Raw genomic sequence first — 21,941 nt, forward strand, 5'->3', positions numbered from 1 at the left:
TTTTTTTTTTTTTTTTTTTTACACTCAAGAAAGTATGCCATTGGTTAACCCAGAGTCCAAATTAATTTTTTAAAGCACTAAATTACCCTTAAACCTACTGCTATTACTGAAAAATTATTTCTGACAGATCCCAAACCGTATCATATCAGTATTTCACACACTCTGTTTGAGAATCAATGAATGAGAATGTCTACCACCATAACAGTTTAGGCCTAAAAAAATATTTTGATGAGGATGCTTCTCTCTGTGATAAGTAAGAATCCATGATAACTCCTTGAAACTTCTGTACCATACTTTATTTTTTGTTCTCTTGGCCACTGATATGTCTGTTTCATTGTGTTCCACAACCACTTTGCTAATAGTGCTAAGAGAATGTGAATAGGAATTTGTAAAGTACCTGGTGTGTCAGAGACCTGACACACAGACCTGGATGTTGATCCCAAGCTAGTAGCAATTTGTACTACTGTAGAAAGATTGTATCACCCTAACCTAGCCATTGACCAGCTAACTCATTTGTTCATTCATTCATTCTCTATTTTATTCATTAAAAAAAAGTTGTTGAGAACCTACCCTTTAAAAGAGGTATGATGTGTATAGTAATTCTCTGGCATTCTTTTTTCCCAGGTAGGTAGTGGTTTAGAGCACTTGCTTAAGCTTCTCTGTTACGAATTATTTGCTCATGCTATATACTTTTAACATTTTATTCTTGCCTTTCTTGAATGGTAACCTTATTGATATAATAGCAGTACTAAGGCCTCTAGCTAGTAATTAATGTAACACATTGGAAGGATCTTGCTTGATGCAAATCTTTTATTCTCAACTTGAGTGTCATAACAGATCACTTAAGTAAAATGTCCTCATTTTCTATCTGCCTTGTGTTTTTGGTAATTCAGCTAGTTCCCAGAAGATATTTATAAACTGTCTGAACTGTCTGAATTATAGTAAATTGTCACTTACTATAATTATTATTCATTATCTGAATATGATTATCATTTTTCTAGAACACTGTTGTTCTCCTGCTTTAGTACAAGAAAGCCATGTTTTCATGTATGAGCTGTTGAAGTAAATCCTGACACATACTAACATTTTAAACTTAAATTTTCTTATTTATTCTTTTAAAATCTATTCAGTTTTCTATTTACTTTCCATCACACAACATTTATTTGTCCCACAGTATTTAAAATACTATGAGGAAAAAATTATCTTTAGAATTTGGAAAATTGATTTATCTCTTGTAATAATTATCCAGGACTTATTTTCAGTTTCTTCCCTTTATTATGCTTGGTGAAAGACTGACATGGTGACTGCAGACTCAAAAATGTTAAAAAAATATCTCAAATTACACCATTTATGTAACATAGTCTTGTTATTAGGGGTTACCTGATGAGACCCAAATCATTTAATTAATTAGATGCCAGAGAGCTTTCTCACCAGCCCAGATGAGAAGCCTGTCTCTTGGACATCCCAGCAGAGTCTGCTTTTTCCCTATAGCATGTTACTTCCCACAAAAGATAGAATGTAATGGATGCTTAACACTTAAGTAAATTAATAATTCACCAAAGGTCTAGGTATGATAGAAATTTGAAGCGTTCTCAAAGCATAATTTAAGGAAACGTATTTATATAAAAAGTTAATGATCTATTTATTATATAGCAATAACAAGAAGTCGCATTTTAAAGTGTTTTTATCTATATGATCTGGCTACTCTAACTTAATATTATTGCAGAAAAGCTATAACATTGTAACATGCTATGAAGGAAAGAGTAGGCTTATCTTCCTGATGGTCTTTTTCAAAAAGCACCTTTTCTCCCCTCCTATAGGCACTCTTTCGGACAGTAGCAATGATGGTGCCTGATTATGCCATGATTGCCGAAATAGTCCTGTACTCCTGTGGCTTTGTCACAGCTCGGCCACTGTCGGTAAAGATTGTGGCTACATATCGCCTGTGTTCAGAGCAGCTGTCATCACAGCATCACTATGACTATGGAATGAGAGCCGTGAAGTCAGTGCTCACCGCAGCTGGGAATCTAAAGGTAGAAAACTCAAGTGGCTTCTTACTCATTCATTTTCTGTTTATAAATCTCAGGACCATGTGTCTTCACAAGAGTTACACTAACTGGTTAGTTTCATCAACTGAAAAACAGTTCAGTTATCCTACTAACATAATTATTTGCACACGTGAAAAAGGACGTTTTATGATTTGTAAAACCTTAGACATGTGATCAGTGATTTGAGTTCCATTCCGCAATTTTAACTGTATGAAACTAGGTACTACTGAGGAGTAAAATTCCTTGCTGCTGAGAAATACTTTGAAAGCATTTACATATGAACATATATATTGAATAGCTTTAAGGGAAATAATCTATGTATAATTAATAAATATATACAGAAGCCCCTAGACATTGTTACTTAATATAATTACACAGCTGCAGCCAACTGTAGACTAGCAGTAATAGATTGGCAATATAATGTTTGCATTTTAAGATGGTATAAATCGTAACTATATTGATAAAAAGTCAAAATGTTTGAAGACTTGGGTAATTTTTCATTGAAAGTCTTGTAGAAACATAAAATATAACTGTACATTTGTTCTTTATCAAAGTAAGCAAGATAGGCTACAATTAACAGCAGAATGCAAACTGTGGCTTTGGAGCTTATAAAATTTTCATGTTCATGACTGTAGAATATAAAGACTTTGAAACATATCTTGTGTGATTAAAAACAATGGCATGCATTTTAATCTTCTATGATAACGTTACCAAGAATTCTGATATATAGTGGTGATATTCTGTTTCACATTAGCCTAACATGACTTCAAGTCACTGGGTTTTTTTGGTAATAAACAAATGCAACTAGAAGCAACAATTTGTATTAACCTGGCATGTCATGATTACATTGTGGTCAGATAATGGGAAAGAAAATGCATTGTCCTAGTATATGTCATCACTGACATCTTGACTATGGAATTGAGCTATTAAAGTTATGCAGCAAATGAATCCTATCATTCTTTGTCAAAAGCTAATTGAAAATTGTTGAATGTGTTGGCTTGAATATTTTGAAGTTTGTTTCTATTATATCAAAAAGCAATTTAAACATTTGCTTTAAGGTGATAGCCTCTCAAATAACAAAAGAGACTTCTGACACTTCATAATTTACATGTGGTTAGGTTGATCCAAAGTCCATATGAATAGGACTAGCTTTGGCTTTGGAGGCCCTGGAAATTTAGAGACAGCTAACCTTGATTGCCAGGCATCACTGACTTGGTAAGGTTAAAGCCAGTTAAGTAGGAGCATGGGATTTATTAGAAAGGTTCTAGAGAAAAAGAAGAGGGTTCTGGAAAACTAAATACATGATGGTAGGAGAAACTTTGGAGTAAGATGTTGAATAAAGTATAGAAGCTGGGAGAAATATTTCTGAGTTCAGATTTTTTTGTGAATTATTGAACCATCTTATGGACGTGAGTAACAAGTTGAGGGTTCAACCAGAGTTTTTAGTAAACTCTGGGTTTACCACAGATTTTTTAGAATTTAACATAAGTTTTCTGAAGCACCTTCTACTTAAGTGACTTTCAGTGTATTAACAAGCCCTCTCCACTCTGCCTGGGGATCACACTCAAGCACGCTGGTATTAAGCATGCGGGCAGCAGACAACGCGCTGCTCTGCCCTCCCACCTTCTATCAGATGAACTGTTCCTCACCCAGAGTCAGGTGGCTTGTTCCCAAAACTCTCTGAAGCCAGTCGGACATGTTACTGTCGTTATGTCATTTAATTAATTGTCAATGAAATTGATGGTATATGAGCATGAAAAGAAAAGTTTTGTTTTTATGAAAACTAAGTTCATTGTTTAAGAAAGACTCAGTAAAGATGAAATGCTAAAAAAATGACTTTGAATTAGGTATGGATAAGAAAAGTGAATAAAACTGGGAAAAAAACCTTAAAAATCTTAAGGATGCTACACTTAGATTGTCTCCCAAGTATCTTTGAAGAGCATGATCATCTTTAAAAAACAAAACCAAAACACAACAAAACTGGACAGAGCAGATGATTCATTATTGATGCGTTTTTTTTCCAACAAGAAAAATGGTCCAGAGCTCTACCCTCAGAAAAAAGGCCTTGGCACCAAAATATGGGCAGAGTGAGTGAATGTTTATATGTTTTAAATGTAAGTGCATCTTTTAAAAATGATTGCCCATTTTTAATGATTATTTTCACTTTACCAACCCACTGATGGTCTTGAATGCATAGGACAAGCAAGCTCTTACCCAGTATAGAGGCAATGGCAGCTCCTAAACTATATGGAATTCATGGCCAATAGCTTTTTACCCAGGGCATCTGTGAAAAGTAGTTAGTTCAACTTAGGTTTTCATTATAAACTGGTAGAAAATTCAACAAGTATAATCATCAGTTTCTAAAATTAATGACAGTCCAATTAAATGAAAATAAGTAAGAACAACACTTTTGCATGGGCTTAAATTGCCTCTGGGGCCTGGTGTTTGTGTGTGTGTGTGTGGACATGTAGGGGGTGCAGTTAATAGCTGCAGATATCATTATGAGCATATTTTCTTTCAGCTGAAATATCCAAATGAAAATGAAGAAATTCTTCTGCTTAGATCTATTATTGATGTAAATCTACCAAAATTTTTATCCCATGATTTACCACTCTTTGAGGTAAGAACATTTATTATTACAATGTATCAAAACTCTTCTAATAATGTATTTATCAAGTGGCCATGGTTCCAACTCCCTGTGAGAAACTTCCACTACAGAAAACGATGATATGGCAAAGAGAAACATAGATCATTCTGTTTTATTTGAAGTATGTTTAGCTAGCTTTGTTGTTTTGGATAACTTTTTTTTTTTTTTTTTTTTGCGGTACGCGGTCCTCTCACTGTCATGGCTTCTCCTGTTGGCGGAGCACAGGCTCCAGATGCTCAAGCTCAGCGGCCATGGCTCACGGGCCTAGCCGCTCCGCAGCATGTGGGATCTTCCCGGACCAGGGCACAAACCCATGTCCCCTGCATCGGCAGGCAGACTCTCAACCACTACGCCACCAGGGAAGCCCCCTGGATAACTTTTAACAACTTGGGATTTTTTTTTTTTTTTTTTTTTTTTTTTTTTGCGGTATGTGGGCCTCTCACTGTTGTGGCCTCTCCCATTGTGGAGCACAGGCTCCGGACGAGCAGGCTCAACGGCCATGGCTCACGGGCCCAGCCGCTCCACGGCATGTGGGATCTTCCCAGACCGGGGCACGAACCCGTATCCCCTGCATCGGCAGGCGGACTCTCAACCACTGCGCCACCAGGGAAGCCCGACAACTTGGGATTTTTAAGGTGCACCTTTTCTGCAGAATATAATAAGTACACAAAAGTTACAAAGCATGTTTCCTTATAAATTTCGCCAAAATTTCCTCTGTGGAGGAAAGTAATTGGTCTGACACATCACTGAATCCCTTGTACAGAATGGATACTTGGTAAATGTCAAATTAATGATCGGAGAAATGAAAAAAATAAATAAGCTTAATTTCTTTAGAAGAGTACAATGGCTTTTATGAAATTCTTTTTTCAGGATAATTTAAGAACTAGACTTAATAATCTTGTTGCATTTTAAAAATTAAATTAAGTAGTTGAGAAGAGCTGTTAGAATGATGGTTAAAGTTCCTGTTTTGTCATGTGATGTCATTCTTTTCCTTTTCCCATTCTCAGGTAGAAGAAATTGGGGGAGGGCTTGGGAGCGGGCTGCTGACACATGGTAGATGTTGCTCTCTCTTGTGCTGCCTTGAGGTTTGGGCAGTTAGCTTCCAAAGTGTAAGGACTGAAGTCGTAAGGCTGTCATGGGGAGGGCGGGGACGTGACACTGCCACTGTAGTGCGGTCCAGTGTCGTTAGCTATCCATAGCAACCATGTTTCATCACTCTGAAAGGGACTTCCCTTAGTATTTAGAGTTGACAGTGCTAATGTTTTGCAGATCAAATCTACAAGGAATAGGTTCAAATTTTCTTCTTAAAAATTTCCCTCAGTTTCTTTGGTACTAGTACACTGTAGAGATTTTCCAGGAGTAAAAGCTATATTTATTTTTATAAAGTGGAAGTATACCTCACCCAGTTGTATTCTCATGCAGCTGTGTATTCATTCAGTGAACGTTTATTGAATAATATTAAGAACAATATTTCTTAAATGGAACGCAACTGGCATTTTCAAATAGGACAGTTCCGTGTTGTGAGAGACTGTCCCATACGCTGCAGAACACTTGGCATCCCTCCTCCCCCAGTGTCTCTGGACTCTCCCAGTATGAGAACCAGAAGGACAGCTCCACATATTCCCAACTCTCTACCTGGCGGGAGAGTGAAGGGAACTGGTCTTTGTTGAGAACTACTGACTACCAGATATGATCTGGAATTATCTGCTTCTTTCAAGGCTAACCATAAATAATTTGAACGATCTGAGAAGATATTTTTGTTTACTTAGCAAACACTATGCATTCACAATGGACCAGACCTTATTCTAAGAGTTTTATGAAAAGCAACTTATTTAATACTCATAAGCAGCTAACGGGGCAGGTGCTATTGTTATCCCCATTTTACACGTGTTGTAGCTGCGGCACAGAGATCATAAGTAACTTGTATTCATGGCCAGTGTATGAGGGAGAGGGGGTTCCAGCCACTCAGCTAGGCTTCAGAGTGATCTTAAAGACCCTACTGCGTTGCCTTTTTGTCTCCTTTGCCCTAAGGAAACTTACTGCTCCAGTGAACTGGGATGAGTTTATCCATAACAGTATTTAAAGGATTAAATTTAGGGGTGATTAAACTGGTAGTTTGTCAGTTCTAAGGTATAGCTTGAATGTATGCTTTCATATTAAGCTCTTCTGAATTTTCACTTTTATCTTCAGAGTAAAATGAATAGTTGTATTTCTCACATAGGTTGCTATAATACTTATGAACAAGCCTTAGCAGTTTATAAAGGGATGTTTCTTAGACCTTGAAATTAACTCTGTATATTCATATACACTAAATATGGAAGTATAATTCTTTCCAATCATACATTATATGATTGTATTCGTTTCCTAAAGCTGCCATAACAAAGTACCACAAACTTGGTGGCTTAAAACAATAGAAATTGATTTTCTCACAGTTCTGGAGGATAAAAGTCTGAAATAAGGTGTTGGTTCCCTCTGAAGCCTTTAGGAAAGAATCCTTCCTTGTTTCTTCTTGGCTTCTGATGGCTGCTGGTGATCTTTGATGGTCCTCGGCTTGTCATTACTTCAGTCTCTGTCCCCATCACTGGATGGCCTTCTTCCCTGGGTGTCGTTGTGTCTGTGTCTTCCTCTCCTTTCTGTTATAAAGACACCAATCACTGGAGCTGGGCTCCAGTATGATCTCATCTAATTAGATCTGCAAAGATCTTATTTCCAAATAAGGTGACATTCTGAGGTTCCAGGTGCACATACATTTTTGAGGGAAGCTAAGCTGATTAACATACTACCCACTACAATGATTAAAATATACTACCCACTACAATGATTAAAATACCATCGAACTAATTTTGGTATATGGTATGAGGCATGGATGGAAGTTCATTATTTTGACAAATCCAGGTACTCTAGCATAATTTGCTCAAGACTAGTTTTTTAATCTTCTCTTTACGTGATTGCCTTTGAGTCTTTGTTGAGAATGAGTTGTTCACATGTGTGTGGGTCTATTTCTGGTCTCCCTGTTCTGTTCCATTGATACATTTGTGTATTTTTATACTAATGTGACCCCATCTTTATAATAAGCCTTCAAATCAGATCGTGTTCATCCTCTTAACTTTTTAACTTAAAAAGATGTAAAACTGCAACATCTCTGGAGGAAAACAAGAGAAATCCCTTGTGAATTTGGAATAGGCAAAAATTTCTTAAATACAACACCGAAAGCACAATGCATGAAACAATAAATTCATAAAATAGACTCATTAAAATTTAAAAGTTTGCTCTTTGAAATACACTGGTAAGAGAATGAAAGACAAGCTAGAGACTAGGGAAAAAATTGCATATTAGATGTATGATGAAGGATCTGTATGCAGAATATTTAAAGAATGGTCAAAACTTACCATGAAGAAAATAAACTGATTAAAAATAGGCAAAAGATTTGAACAGACATTTCACTAAAGAAGATATACATATGGCACACAAGTACATGCAAAAAATGTTAATCTTTGGGAAATGCAAATTGAAGCCACAACAAGATACTGTTACTTGTTACTATGGCTAAAATTAAGAAGACTGACCATACCAAATATTGAAACTCTCATACGCTGCTTGGGGGGATGTAATATAATAATACAACAACCTTGGAAAGCAGACAGTTTCTTAAAACGGTAAATACACACTCACCGTACTATCCAGGTATTCCACTCCTCGTTATTCGCCCGAGAGAAATGAAAGCGTTTGTCCATACAAAGACTTGTATACACATGTTTATAGTAGCTTTATTTATTTCCCAAACTGGAAACAATGAAAATGTCCATCAACAGGAAAATGGATTTAAAAACTGGCACCTCAATACAGTGGACTATTTATATATGCTGTGAAAGGTGTGAATTTCCAAATCTTTATGCCAAGTGAAAGAAGCCAGACAAAAAGTAGTACATGTAATGTGTAATTTCACCCATAATAAATTCTAGATACTGCAAGCAAAAATAGTAACAGAAAGCAAATCAGTGTTTGTTGGTTGTCTGGGGATGGAGACAGGAGGTGGCAAGGAGAGGAGAAAAGGCCACAAGGAGACTTGTGGCTGTGATTGGTATGTTGACTGTCTTCATTGAGTTGGTGGTTTCACTTATCAAATTGTACCCTTTAAATATAAACAGTTGATTGTATGTCAATCATACCTCTATGAAGCTGTTAAAAATACTGGACTATTACTCAAAGGCTCTATTTCCATCACTGTTAAATACAAGGATGTGAGAAATTTTATTAAGTTTATGTATGTCTATATGTCTATATATATATATATATATATATATATATGTATATATACATATACACATATACATACATATATAGAGAGAGACAGAAAATATGAGAATGTATAGATAGATAATGTAAATCCCCAAATCATCTATCATTAGGGAATTACTTCAGATTTGTTTCCTGGGGTGAAATTACCAAAACCAGATTACAGTGATTTGCTGGGAGCCATCAAAGACAACTGTGACTCCATGAATTTGCAAATGACCAGATTCTTTTCTGAGAAGATTCTTCAGATATATGAAATGATGATTGTGCGTCATGGCTTTATGATTGTTGGAGAACCATTTGGAGGAAAAACCAGTGCATATCGCGTCTTAGCTGGAGCACTAAATGATCTATGTGAAAAGGTAAGTGTGTTATTAATGCATTAATTTATTGATAATCAGCTTTCTGCAAGATAGAATGTATGGTTATTTAAAAGGGTACTTTAATGCAGCCACTTAAACTTATAAAAATACATAGGAAATAAAATTAGAAAAGTAATACAAAGCAAGTAGGAAGTTCAGTATACAAAGGGTATGCCACAGATTTGCCTCAAGCCCTTTTGTTTCTTGTTTTTAAAAAGTTTAATCATAAAGGTAACACATTCATTATAGAAAAAAGTCTGAAGACATGAAAAAACCTGACAGTTTTCTCTTTTATACTTTCTTAGGAGAGTAGTTTTTATTTTCTTGGTGTTTAGATTTGTAACACAAACTTGTTAGTGGCTGCTAGTGGTACTGAACTGAAGTGTGTGTGTGTGTGTGTGTGTGTGTGTGTGTGTTGTGTGTGTGTGTGCGTGTGTGCGTGTGCACGTGCGAGCATGTGCATGCATTATATAATACATGCATATGTAAGTATAGTAAATAATGATGATTATATATATTATTCAAAATTCCTGTCCGATACATCTCAGTTTGGTCTACTTTGATAGGCTAAAGGAGTGAGGCTGTTTTAAATTCTCCAACTAATGTTGCATTTCTGTCTACTTACCCTTGTATTTCAAATAGTTCTTGCTTCATATATTTCAGTGTTTGTAGCCAGATGGGATTTGTGATCACTACATCTTCATTGTGGAGCCTCCCTTTAGCCAGTATAATATTATCTACTTGTATTATCTGCCTTGGATCCCCTGTGTCTAATTTCAGTATTGCAACCCCTGCTTTCTCCTTGCATATATATTTGCCTGTGTCTTTAATTGTGACTCTGGCTGTCACTGTGATTTATTTTTTATGGAGAGTAATTAGTTTTAACTTTTATTTTCTCCAATTTGATGGCCTTCATCTTCTCATAGGGGAATTTTAATTCGATTGTATTTATTATCAAACAAACTGATATGTACTTATTTCTGTCATCTGTTCCTTTATGGTTTTATCCTTTCATGCTGTTTCCTTTCTTCGCCTCCCTTCCTTTCCCTTTATCCTTCCTGCCTTGCTTTCCTCAGTTTTTGTTTGCATTTTTCCTATTTTGTTATTGTTATAGGGGCGAATTTTTTGCTATAAAAAATAAGTCTCTAAAAGAGCCAAATGTGGTGCCACTCAAAGATTAAAGAAGATGAAGGTATGAGCATGTATTCTGGTCCAATATAAAGCCCGAAGGTGATTCATTATCAGGAAATTCTAAGAGTGACATTGTGGTAATGTAAAAGGGGCAAGGCTCCATAGCCACTGCTTGCAAGCTGTAGCTTCACACTAGCTTTGTTGCATTTGGGACAAACACCTTGCTTTAATGGCAGCAACTTTGTTCTGACTGAGATGATAGAACTTTCCCATGCTTCTGAATTAAGGATGACCCATCGTTATTCCCTTCCTGGGCACAGAGAAGAAAACACAGACCTTGAGCTTTTTTTTTTTAACTGCGTCACATTATTATTGCCACATGTTTTCTTTAGTTTGGTACTTCCTGTCCCAAGCTCCAGTGGTGGTGGGCAGAAAGCAGTGTGGGAAAGAGCTGAACTTGTTATGTTATATATAAAAAAAAAAATGATTGTGAATAAGTAGAGCACAGGTGATTTTTAGGGCAGGGGAACTATTCTGTATATATTGTAATGGTGGATACATGACATTATGTATTTGGCAAAATCCATAGAAGTGTCCAACACAAAGAGTAAACCTTAATGTAAACCATGGGCTTTAGTTAATAATAATGAATCCATATCAGTGGAGGAACTGAGGAATTGAGGAATCATAACAATGTACCACACCAACGCAAGGCTTTAATAGTAGGGGAAACTGTGGGGGGTGGGCGGGAAGATGGAGGGAATATATGTGAATCTCTCTATATTTTCTGTTCAGTTTTTCTGTAAACCCAAAGCTACTCTAAAAAAATAAAGTCTGTTAATTAAAAACATAAAAAAGCCTATGCCTCAAGGGTATTAACATCTCTTATTAATTCCATATACCAGCTTTCAAGGTTCTGGTGGAAACTATCAGCTTACCAATATTAATTTTTTCACAACGTGAGAATGGTACATATTTGCCTATATTTAAATCATTTAATTTTATCTCAGAGAATGTTTTGTAATAAGAATCAACCAATTACAGCCCATGGGCCAACTTCAGCCCAAAGCCTGTTTTTGTGATGTCAGTCAGCTTAGAATGGTGTTAACGTTTTTAAGGTTTGTAAAGAAAAGCAGAAAAGAACATGTAACCTGTTGATCTATCAGTAGTAAATATTATATGCTTTTGACCAACATTTGGTACTTGATGCCTAAGTATCCTATGAGTTCTTAAATCCTGTTGTAAATGGTATTTTTAAATTTTATTTTTCAGTTGTTCATTGGCATTATAGAAAATACAATCAATTTTTGTATAATGACTTTGTTTGCTGCAGCCTTGTTAAATGAACTCTTTACTTCTGGTAGTTTTTGTGTAGAGTCTTTAAGATTTTATACACGCCCAATCATGTTTTCCATGAATAATGACAGTATTAGTAGTCTTTTAAATAAATAAATAATCTTTTTTTTTTTTCTTCTATTAAGGGGTTAATGGAAGAAAACAAGGTTCAGATCACTGTTTTAAATCCTAAGTCTGTCACCATGGGTCAGCTGTATGGGCAGTTTGATTTAGTGTCCCATGAGTGGTCCGACGGGATCCTCGCTGTCAGTTTTAGAGCATTTGCTGCTTCATCGGTAAGTGCTAACACTTTTCAATGCTATGAGAGTTATGATATTTTTCAGTTGTTTCAAGTAAACATTTGTATTTGTAGCTCAAGGTACTTATTTAAAACACATTACTGGGATCCTTGAGGAGCCGGCCACCATCCCAGCCAGTATCTGAGCCAAGCCCCCGCGTCCTTCGCCTCCGTGTGCCCATGGCCTTTAAACTGCCGGTTCCTCGGCTGGGGGCGGGAGTGCTGAGTTTCCCACTGGGAGGTAAAGTGGCCCCATTTTACATCCCAGATGCCGCAAGGAGACAGGCCTCTGGGCACTAGGTATGCCACCCTTGCCCTACACAAGCCGGAGCGAGGCCCTCGCGAGGGCAGTGAGTGGGGCGTGGTGCCTGTCTCATCTCCCTCCACAGATGAGAGAGTTGAGACAAGGAAATTTTATGCCCTGCTTGATATAAATACAACTGGATATAAACTTCAAGGGGCCAAAGTACTTCATCTCTCTCGTTCACTCCTGTATCTTGAGCATCTAATACTGTGCCAGGCATATGCTTTGCTTTTACCATTTGTCCTACGGTTCTGTCTGTCCGGTTTTTGTTTTTAAAGATAGTTTTTAACGTTTGTTACATTGGTGGATTTGTTTTTTGGTTTGGTTGCTCTCTTCTTTCTTTCTTTTTTTAAATTTATTTTTAATATTTAAAAAATTTTTTCACCTTAGTAACTTTATTTTATTTTATATATTTTTCTTTCTTTCTTTTTGTTTTTTTCTCCCTTTTCTTCTGAGCCATGTGGCTGACAGGGTTTTGGTGCTCCGGCCAGGTGCCAGGCCTGAGCCTCTGAGGTAGGAGAACCAAATTCAGAATATTGGTCCACCAGAGACCTCCCAGCCCCAGATAATAACAAGCAGCGAAAGCTCTCCCAGAGATCTCCATCTCAACACTAAGACCCAGCTCCACTCAACGACCAGCAAGCTACAGTGCTGGGCACCCCATGCCCAACAACTAGCAAGACAGGAACACAACCCCACCCATTAGCAGAGAGGCTGCCTAAAATCATAATAAGGTCACAGACACCCCAGAACTACCACTGGACATGGTTCTGCCCACCAGAAAGACAAGATCCAGCCTCATCCACCAGAACACAGGCACTAGTCCCCTCCACCAGGAAGCCTACACAAGCCACTGAGCCAGCCTTACCCACTGGGGGCCGACGCCAAAAACAGCAGGAACTACGAACCTGCAGCCTGCGAATAGGAGACACCACACACAATAAGTTTAGCAAAATGAGCAGACAGAGAAACACACAGCAAATGAAGGAGCAAGGTAAAAACCCACCAGACCAAACAAATGAAGAGGAAATAGGCAGTATATCTGAAAAAGAATTTAGAGTAATGATAGTAAAGATGATCCAAAATCTTGGAAACAGAATAGAGAAAATACAAGAAATGTTTAACAAAGACCTAGAAGAACTAAAGAGCAAACAAACAATGATAAATAACACAATAAATGAAATGAAAAATTCTCTAGAAGGAGTCAATAGCAGACTAACTGAGGCAGAAGAAAGGATAAGTGACCTGAAAGATAAAATAGTGGAAATAACTACTGCAGAGCAGAATAAAGAAAAAAGAATGAAAAGAATTGAGGACAGTCTCAGCGACCTCTGGGGCAACATTAAACATACCAACATTCGAGTTATAAGGGTCCCAGAAGAAGAAGAGAAAAAGAAAGGGACTGAGAAAATATTTGAAGAGATTATAGTTGAAAACTTCTGTAACATGGGAAAGGAAATAGTCAATCAAGTCCAGGAAGTGCAGAGAGTCCCATACAGGATAAATCCAAGGAGAAACATGCCAAGACACAGATTAATGAAAGTATCAAAAACTAAATACAAAGAAACCATTTTTAAGGCAGCAAGGGAAAAGCAACAAATAACACACAAGGGAATCCCCATAAGGTTAACAGCTGATCTTTCAGCAGACACTCTGCAAGCCAGAAGGGTGTGGCAGGACATATTTAAAGTGATGAAAGGGAAAAACCTACAACCAAGGTTACTCTACCCAGCAAGGATCTCATTCAGATTTACAGACAAGCAAAAGCTAAGAGAATTCAACACCATCAAACCAGCTTTACAAAAAATGCTAAAGGAACTTCTCTAGGCAAGAAACAAGAGAAGGAAAAGACCTACAAAAACAAACCCAAAACAATTAAGAAAATGGTAATAGGAACGTACATGTCGATAACTACCTTAAGTGTAAATGGCTTAAATGCTCCAACCAAAAGACATAGACTGGCTGAATGGATACAAAAGCAAGGCCCATATATATGCTGTCTACAAGAGACCCACTTCAGACCTAGGGACACATACAGACTGAAAGTGAGGGGATGGAAAAAGATATTCCGTGCAAATGGAAATCGAAAGTTGGAGTAGCAATTCTCGTATCAGAAAAAATAGTCTTTAAAATAAAGACTATTACAAGAGACACAGAAGGACACTACATAATGATCAAGGGATCGATCCAAGAAGAAGCTATAACAATTGTAAATATTGTGCACCCAACATAGGAGCACCTCAATACATAAGGCAAATGCTAACATCCGTAAAAGGGGAAATTGACAGTAGCACAACCATAGTAGGGGACGTTAACACCCCACTTTCCCCAATGGACAGATCATCCAAAATGAAAATAAATAAGGAAACACAAGCTTTAAATGATACATTAAACAAGATGGACTTAATTGACATTTACAGGACATTCCATCCCAAAACAGCAGAATACACTTTCTTCTCAAGTGCTCATGGAACATTCTCCAGGAGAGATCATGTCATGGGTCACAAATCAAGCCTTGGTAAATTTAAGAAAATTGAAGTCGTGTCAAGTATCTTCTCTGACCATAATGCTATGAGACTAGATATCAATTACAGGAAAAAAATCTGTAAAAAATACAAACATCTGGAGGCTAAACAAAACACTACTAAATAACCAGGAGGTCACTGAAGAAATCAAAGAGGAAATCAAAATATACCTAGAAACAAATGACAATGAAAACACGATGACCAAAAACCTATGGGATGCAGCAAAAGTAGGTCTAAAAGGGAAGTTTATGGCACTAGAATCCTACCCCAAGAAATAAGAAACATCTCAAATAAACAACCTAACCTTACACGTAAAGCAATTAGAGAAAGAAGAAAAAAATCCCCAAAGTTAGAAGAAGGAAAGGAATCATAAAGATCAGATATGAAATAAATGAAAAAGAAATGAAGGAAACAATAGCAAAAATCAATAAAACTAAAAGCTGGTTCTTTGAAAAGATAAACAAAATTGATAAATCATTATTAGCCAGACTCATCAAGAATAAAAAGGGAGAAGACTCAAATCAACAGACTTAGAAATGAAAAAGGAGAAGTAACGACTGACACGGCAGAAATACAAAGGGTCATGAGAGATTACTACCGGCAGCTCTATGCCAGTAAAATGGACAACCTGGAAGGAATGGACAAATTCTTAGAAAAACACAACCTTCTGAGACTGAACCAGGAAGAAATAGAAAATATAAACAGGCCAATCACAAGCACTGAAATTGAAACTGATTAAAAATCTTCCAGAGGGTGTCAGAGGCTGAGGCAGAAGAAGCAAAGTTCCCAGGGCTTCTTCGAGGCTGTTGTCCGGGTTGCCAGTTCGGCTTCCCCCTCCTCGCTAAGGCAATGGCTTCCAAACTCCTGCTCACGGTCATCCCTGGGCCGCCCGGCTCGGGCAAGGGCACCGTGTGTCAGAGGATCGCCGAGAACTTTGGCCTCCAGCATCTCTCCAGCGGCCACTTCTTGCGGGAGAACATCAAGGCCAACACGGAAGTTGGTGATATGGCAAAGCAGTACATAGAGAAAAGTCTTTTGGTTCCAGATCACGTGATCACACGCCTCATGCTGTCAGAGCTGGAGAACAGGCGCGGCCAGCACTGGCTACTGGATGGTTCTTTTCCCATTTAGTTTATTACATAATGTTGAGCAGAGTTCCTTGTGCTGTACAGTAGGTTCTTGTTGGTTATCCATTTAAAATATAGCAGTGTGTAGCCACAGCAATCAGGAGAAAAGGAAATAAAAGGAATCCGTATCAGAAAAGAAGAAGTAAAGCTGTCACTGTTTGCAGATGACATGATACTATACATAGAGAATCCTAAAGATGCTACCAGAAAACTACTAGAGCTAATCAATGAATGTGGTAAAGTAGCAGGATACAAAATTAATGCACAGAAATCTCTGGCATTCCTATACACTAATGATGAAAAATCTGAAAGTGAAATCAAGAAAACACTCCCATTTACCACTGCAACAAAAAGAATAAGATATCTAGGAATAAACCTACCTAAGGAGACAAAAGACCTGTATGCAGAAAACTATAAGACACTGATGAAAGAAATTAAAGATGATACAAATAGATGGAGAGATATACCATGTTCTTGGATTGGAAGAATCAACATTGTGAAAATGACTATACTACCTGAAGCAATCTACAGATTCAGTGCAATCCCTATCAAACTACCAATGGCAGTTTTCACAGAACTAGAGCAAAAAATTTCACAATTTGTATGGAAACACAAAAGACCCCAAATAGCCAAAGCAATCTTGAGAAAGAAAAACGGAGCTGGAGGAATCAGGCTCCCTCACTTCAGGCTATACTACAAAGCTGCAGTAATTGAGACAGTATGGTACTGGCACAAAAACAGACATTTAGATCAATGGAACACGATAGGAAGCCCAGAGATAAACCCACGCACATATCCGCACCTTATCTTTGACAATGTTATTGTCAAGAATATACAATGGAGAAACGACAGTCTCTTCAATAAGTGGTGCTGGGAAAACTGGACAGCTACATGTATAAGGATGAAATTAGAACACTCCCTAACACCATACCCAAAAATAAACTCAAAATGGATTTGAGACCTAAATGTAAGACCAGACACTATCAAACTCTTAGAGGAAAACATAGGAAGAACACTCTTTGACATAAGTCACAGCAAGATCTTTTTTGATCCACCTCCTAGAGTAATGGAAATAAAAACAAAAATAAACAAATGGGACCTAATGAAACTTCAAAGCTTTTGCACAACAAAAGAAACCATAAGACAAAAAGACAACTTTCAGAATGGGAGAAAATATTTGCAAATGAATCAACAGACAAAGGATTAATCTCCAAAATATAGAAACAGCTCATGTAGCTCAATATTAAAAAAACAAGTAACCCAATCTAAAAATGGGCAGAAGACCTACATAGACATTTCTCCAAAGAGGACATACAGATGGCCAAGAAACACATGAAAGAATGCTCAACATGACTAATTATTAGAGAAATGCAGATCAAAACTACAGTGAGGTACCACCTCACACCAGTTAGAATGGGCATCATCAGAATATCTACAAACAACAAATGCTGGAGAGGGTGTGGAAAAAAGGGAACCCTCTTGCACTGTTGGTGGGAATGTAAATTGATACAACCACTATGGAGAACAGTATGGAAGTTCCTTAAAAAACTAAAAATAGAATTACCCTATGATCCAGCAATCCTACTACTGGGCATATACCCAGAGAAAGCCATAATTCAGAAGGACACATGCACCGCAATGTTCATTGCAACACTATTTACAGTAGCCAGGTCATGGAGGCAACCTAAATGCCCATTGACAGATGAATGGATAAAGAAGATGTGGCACATATATACAGTGGACTATTAATCGCGTTTATAAGAAACGAAATTGTGTTATCTGTAGTGAGGTGGATGGACCTAGAGTCTGTCATACAGAGTGAAGTATGTCAGAAAGAGAAAAACAAATACTGTATGCTAATGCATATATATGGAATCTAAAAAAAAAAAACGGTTCTGAAGGACCTAGGGGCAGGACAGGAATAAAGACACAGACGTAGAGAATGGACTTGAGGATACGGGGAGGGGGAAGAGTAAGCTGGGACGAGGTGAGAGAGAGGCATGGACATATATACCCTACCAAATGTAAAATAGATAGCTAGTGGGAAGCAGCCGCAGAGCACAGGGAGATCAGCTCAGTGCTTTGTGTCCACCTAGAGGGGTGGGATAGGGAGGGTGGGAGGGAGATGCAAGAGGAAGGAGATATGGGGATATATGTATATGTATAGCTGATTCACTTTGTTATACAGCAGCAACTAACACAACATTGTAAAGCAATTATACTCTGATAAAGGTGTTAAATATATATATAAATAAATAAAACACATTACTGAACAGTCTGGCAGTGTTTCTGTGAAGAGCACTGTTAGTGCCTGCAGAGAGGCCAGAGACCATGAGGGCAGGCATCTTCTCCTCAGTATGCACAGAAGAGAGGGCAGGAGAAAAGAAGACTGGGGAGAATATTTCTGATCTTCTTTTTCCAGACTAAGTGACCCAGGAAAGAGCATCTGAGTAACATGATCCTTTCAGTCCTTCAATAACGTTCTTCCTGTGCCCTGCTGCTCAGCTAGCTGTCAGTGTCACACCCACTAATTGTTAGATAGACTCCAGTGCTTAGAGAGGAAATTGCAGACCTTTATAAAACGATGTCTTAACAAATTCCAACACTTACCCTTTAGTGCGTCAGGAAGAGAATCGGCTGCCTGTGGAAAGCAGAAGAGGTAAAGGGTGTGCCAGCTGCTGGCTGCTGGGAAGGGGAGTGGGAACTTAGCTCCTCCTGGCTTACCCTACTGAGTGGCAGCTTCCCACTGTTACAGAAAAGGGTCCACAGACCAATAAATGTTAACTTGGTTTGTCGTATGTTAGCAGGCTCTCCGTGGAGTGTGATTACACGGAGACAGCTTGCTAAGGCTAGTCTTACAGGAAAAGGGGCCTAGGCTACAGCCATTTGTTTTAAGTCTTTTTTTATATAAATGTTTCCTTTATTCTGACTACCATGCATCCTAAATTTGGTGCTCTTTACCTACTTAAGGACCAGCCAGTCATGAGTCAGTGTAATAACAGAAAAACATCAAATTGCAGCTCTGCTTTAATTGCCTGAAGGGCCTTGAGCAATGAATAATGTAAGGATTGGCTCTCAGGGCACAGGTGGGGCGGGCAGAGGTCTGGGACCGTTGATGTCCCAGATCCTTTGATGTCTCAGATCCTTTCTTGTCACAGTGGATTTCCTCTGGCCCAGATTAACATGTGAAGTCTCCAGATAATGTATGCTGTTACATTATTTATAAAGAGATAATCATGAGATAGCTCCCATTTTACGCTCAGCTACATAGTACACATTATATTTTCCAGGAAGCTACATCCCGTCAATACTGAGTCTCCAGGAAGTTAAGTAGCTGTCCCAAAGTCACACAGCTGGGAAGCAGTAGAATCAGATTACAAGTGAGGTCTTTCAGACTCTGCACAGCCCAACAACTCACCATTACAGGGCAGTGTTTCTTAGAGTGAAGATGAGCAGCCCTGGGAACCCAACAGCAGGAGGAAAAGTTGCCCTGGAGGTGATCTCCGAGATAACAGGCTCTTCCGTGCCTCCTGAGCGTGGCCAGAGCTAGCTTCTCAGTGTGGGTATGGGTGGCTTGAGCCCAGGCAGGCCCACTGTCTTGTGGATTAATGCCTTTGGTCACAGGGAACGAGAATGTGTTAAGGTGGATTCAGATCCTTCACTGCTTCAACTCACATTCACATTTGCTGAAGGGGAACCAAAGCATCATCTGTGTCCTCAGAAGGGCTGCTTCATAAGGATCTGGAAAAGAGAATCAGTTTTTGCTCCCTCTGGCTAATACCTGTTTGTTGAACATTTACTATATTCTGGACAATATGTAAATATTTTCATGTTTCTCATTGTGGGACTGTGAAGGTTATATTGATATTAATTCCCTGTACCACCATGAGACAGTTCAGCCCAAGAAGGATGTGCATGTTAATTCATTCAGTGGAGGGAACAAAAAATTTGACTTAACACACAAGAGTAATTAATCTGTATGAACACTAAATAGAATCTCTATAGAGTCAGACAGTCTGAATGAAAATTGTTTTCCCTGGAAATTACATGTTTGTTTTACTTATGATACTCTCTAAAACATGTTATATATGAGTTTAGAAACATTGGAAAAGATGGAATCTTAAGATGTTATATATATTTGTCCCATCCATGGCATATATAGGCTTCTTTAGTGAATATATATATATATTCACACATGTATGCACCCTTTATTCCAGAGATGCCTTTACATTTTGATGGTGAAATTCGTTTTAGGGGTTACATTTTAAAGTTGTAAAATAATATTATTGAACTTTTTCCCTTCCTCGACCATCTTTGTCCTTTATTCACCATATGCATGAACCAGACGCCAGATAGGAAATGGTTAGTTTTTGATGGGCCAGTAGATGCAGTATGGATTGAGAATATGAACACTGTGCTGGATGACAACAAAAAACTATGTCTGATGAGCGGGGAGATTATCCAAATGTCACCACAAATGAATCTTATTTTTGAACCAATGGATTTAGAAGTTGCTTCTCCTGCCACTGTAAGTTCTCAGTTTTCACATCTGCTTATAAATTTGAAATGTTATAAATGCGTTTATTGCTTAGTAACTTTGACTCTAAATGAAAAGTATTTATAGAATTCATTTTAACAGCCATCTGTGATTCTCCAAGAACAGCCGTGTCTGTCGACATACCTTGACAAATATAAGTGTCAGGCATATTTTCCTCTTTGCCTAGGACCATTTGGTAAAGTCGTACACAAAAATTTAGATCAGGAAGTTATCTAAAAGTACGCTATTTTTTCCCCAAGAGTTTTCTGAAGGTTGTAAGAAATAGATGTATCAAGTCATATTTCTTTTATAAGCAGTTCCTTGGAGGTAAACAAAGATTGTTTTTCCAGGTTTCCAGATGTGGGATGATTTACATGGAGCCTCATATGCTGGGCTGGAGACCGCTGATGTTGTCTTGGATAAATCTTTTACCTCCTGTGATCAGTATTATTCAGAAGGAATTTATAATAGGCTTATTTGACAGAATGGTTCCTGTTTCTGTTGAATTTATTAGAAAGCATACAAAGGTAAGAGGGATGAAAATTTTAATATTTAAAAAATAAGTGGAAAATCCAAATTAGCCATATATATACATTTTAATGTCTACTTTTATTGCCAACTACCAGATATTAAAATAAGTTCTTAACTAGTTTGACTAAAAGCTCTTTTCTTATTAAAGTTTAAAATTTTTAATTAACATAATTCTCCAAAAAATATTTTAAATGAAGCATCTTGTGGTTTGAGAAAATGTGTGGATCTTTTCTCTCTTAAAAAACAAACTCAAAGTCCCACCTAATCACACCTGGGTGAAAATATTCTAAATAGTTCTCTCTCATTTCTGATGGACTGTTATTTTTAAAAATAGTTTTCATTTTCAAATTTTTCTTTATTTCCCAATGCTTTTAGAATAAATATGTATTATTTTATAATTAGAAAAAGGACAATTGAAAAAAGTAATCTCGTTTATGACTTCCAAAGAACTGGATAGTGGGGCACATGGAGAAACACATATTACTGCTTTTTAGACATACTAAATGAGGAATCTGCTGTATTTAGCATGAGTGCATCTAATTGTTTAGGGATTACTATGGATAGCTAATAAAACTGTGATTCGGAAAGGGAAGCCAGCCTGTGGTAGAAGAATTGAAAGAGGTCCTAAAGCAAACAAATCCATTTTTCTTTCTCTTAGTACACCCTGGGGATGAGATGGGGGAAAGGTAGAAGGGAGAGAAGTGACAGCGTGAATTTCCGGAAGCATGGATGTCTCCTGCCTCTGAGAGTTGATGGAGTTCCAATGAGGCTCTTAAACACCCTCCAGCTGGGAACTGTAG

At 37.7% G+C, this 21,941-nt stretch overlaps 1 protein-coding gene across 1 annotated transcript in view; it reads left to right on the forward strand.

Moving 5' to 3' along the window:
* Nucleotides 1–21,941, forward strand: part of DNAH7 (dynein axonemal heavy chain 7) — a 253,806-nt gene that overhangs the window by 106,412 nt on the left and 125,453 nt on the right. The window contains exons 28-33 of the mRNA XM_007447818.1: nucleotides 1,821–2,033; nucleotides 4,570–4,668; nucleotides 9,105–9,353; nucleotides 11,966–12,115; nucleotides 20,419–20,601; nucleotides 20,961–21,137. Coding sequence (XP_007447880.1) covers nucleotides 1,821–2,033; nucleotides 4,570–4,668; nucleotides 9,105–9,353; nucleotides 11,966–12,115; nucleotides 20,419–20,601; nucleotides 20,961–21,137 — 1,071 coding nt within the window. The remainder of the gene's footprint in view (nucleotides 1–1,820; nucleotides 2,034–4,569; nucleotides 4,669–9,104; nucleotides 9,354–11,965; nucleotides 12,116–20,418; nucleotides 20,602–20,960; nucleotides 21,138–21,941) is intronic.

The sequence above is a fragment of the Lipotes vexillifer genome, unplaced genomic scaffold (genome assembly GCF_000442215.2).
Source record: "Lipotes vexillifer unplaced genomic scaffold, Lipotes_vexillifer_v1.1 scaffold555, whole genome shotgun sequence".
NCBI lineage: Eukaryota > Metazoa > Chordata > Mammalia > Artiodactyla > Lipotidae > Lipotes > Lipotes vexillifer.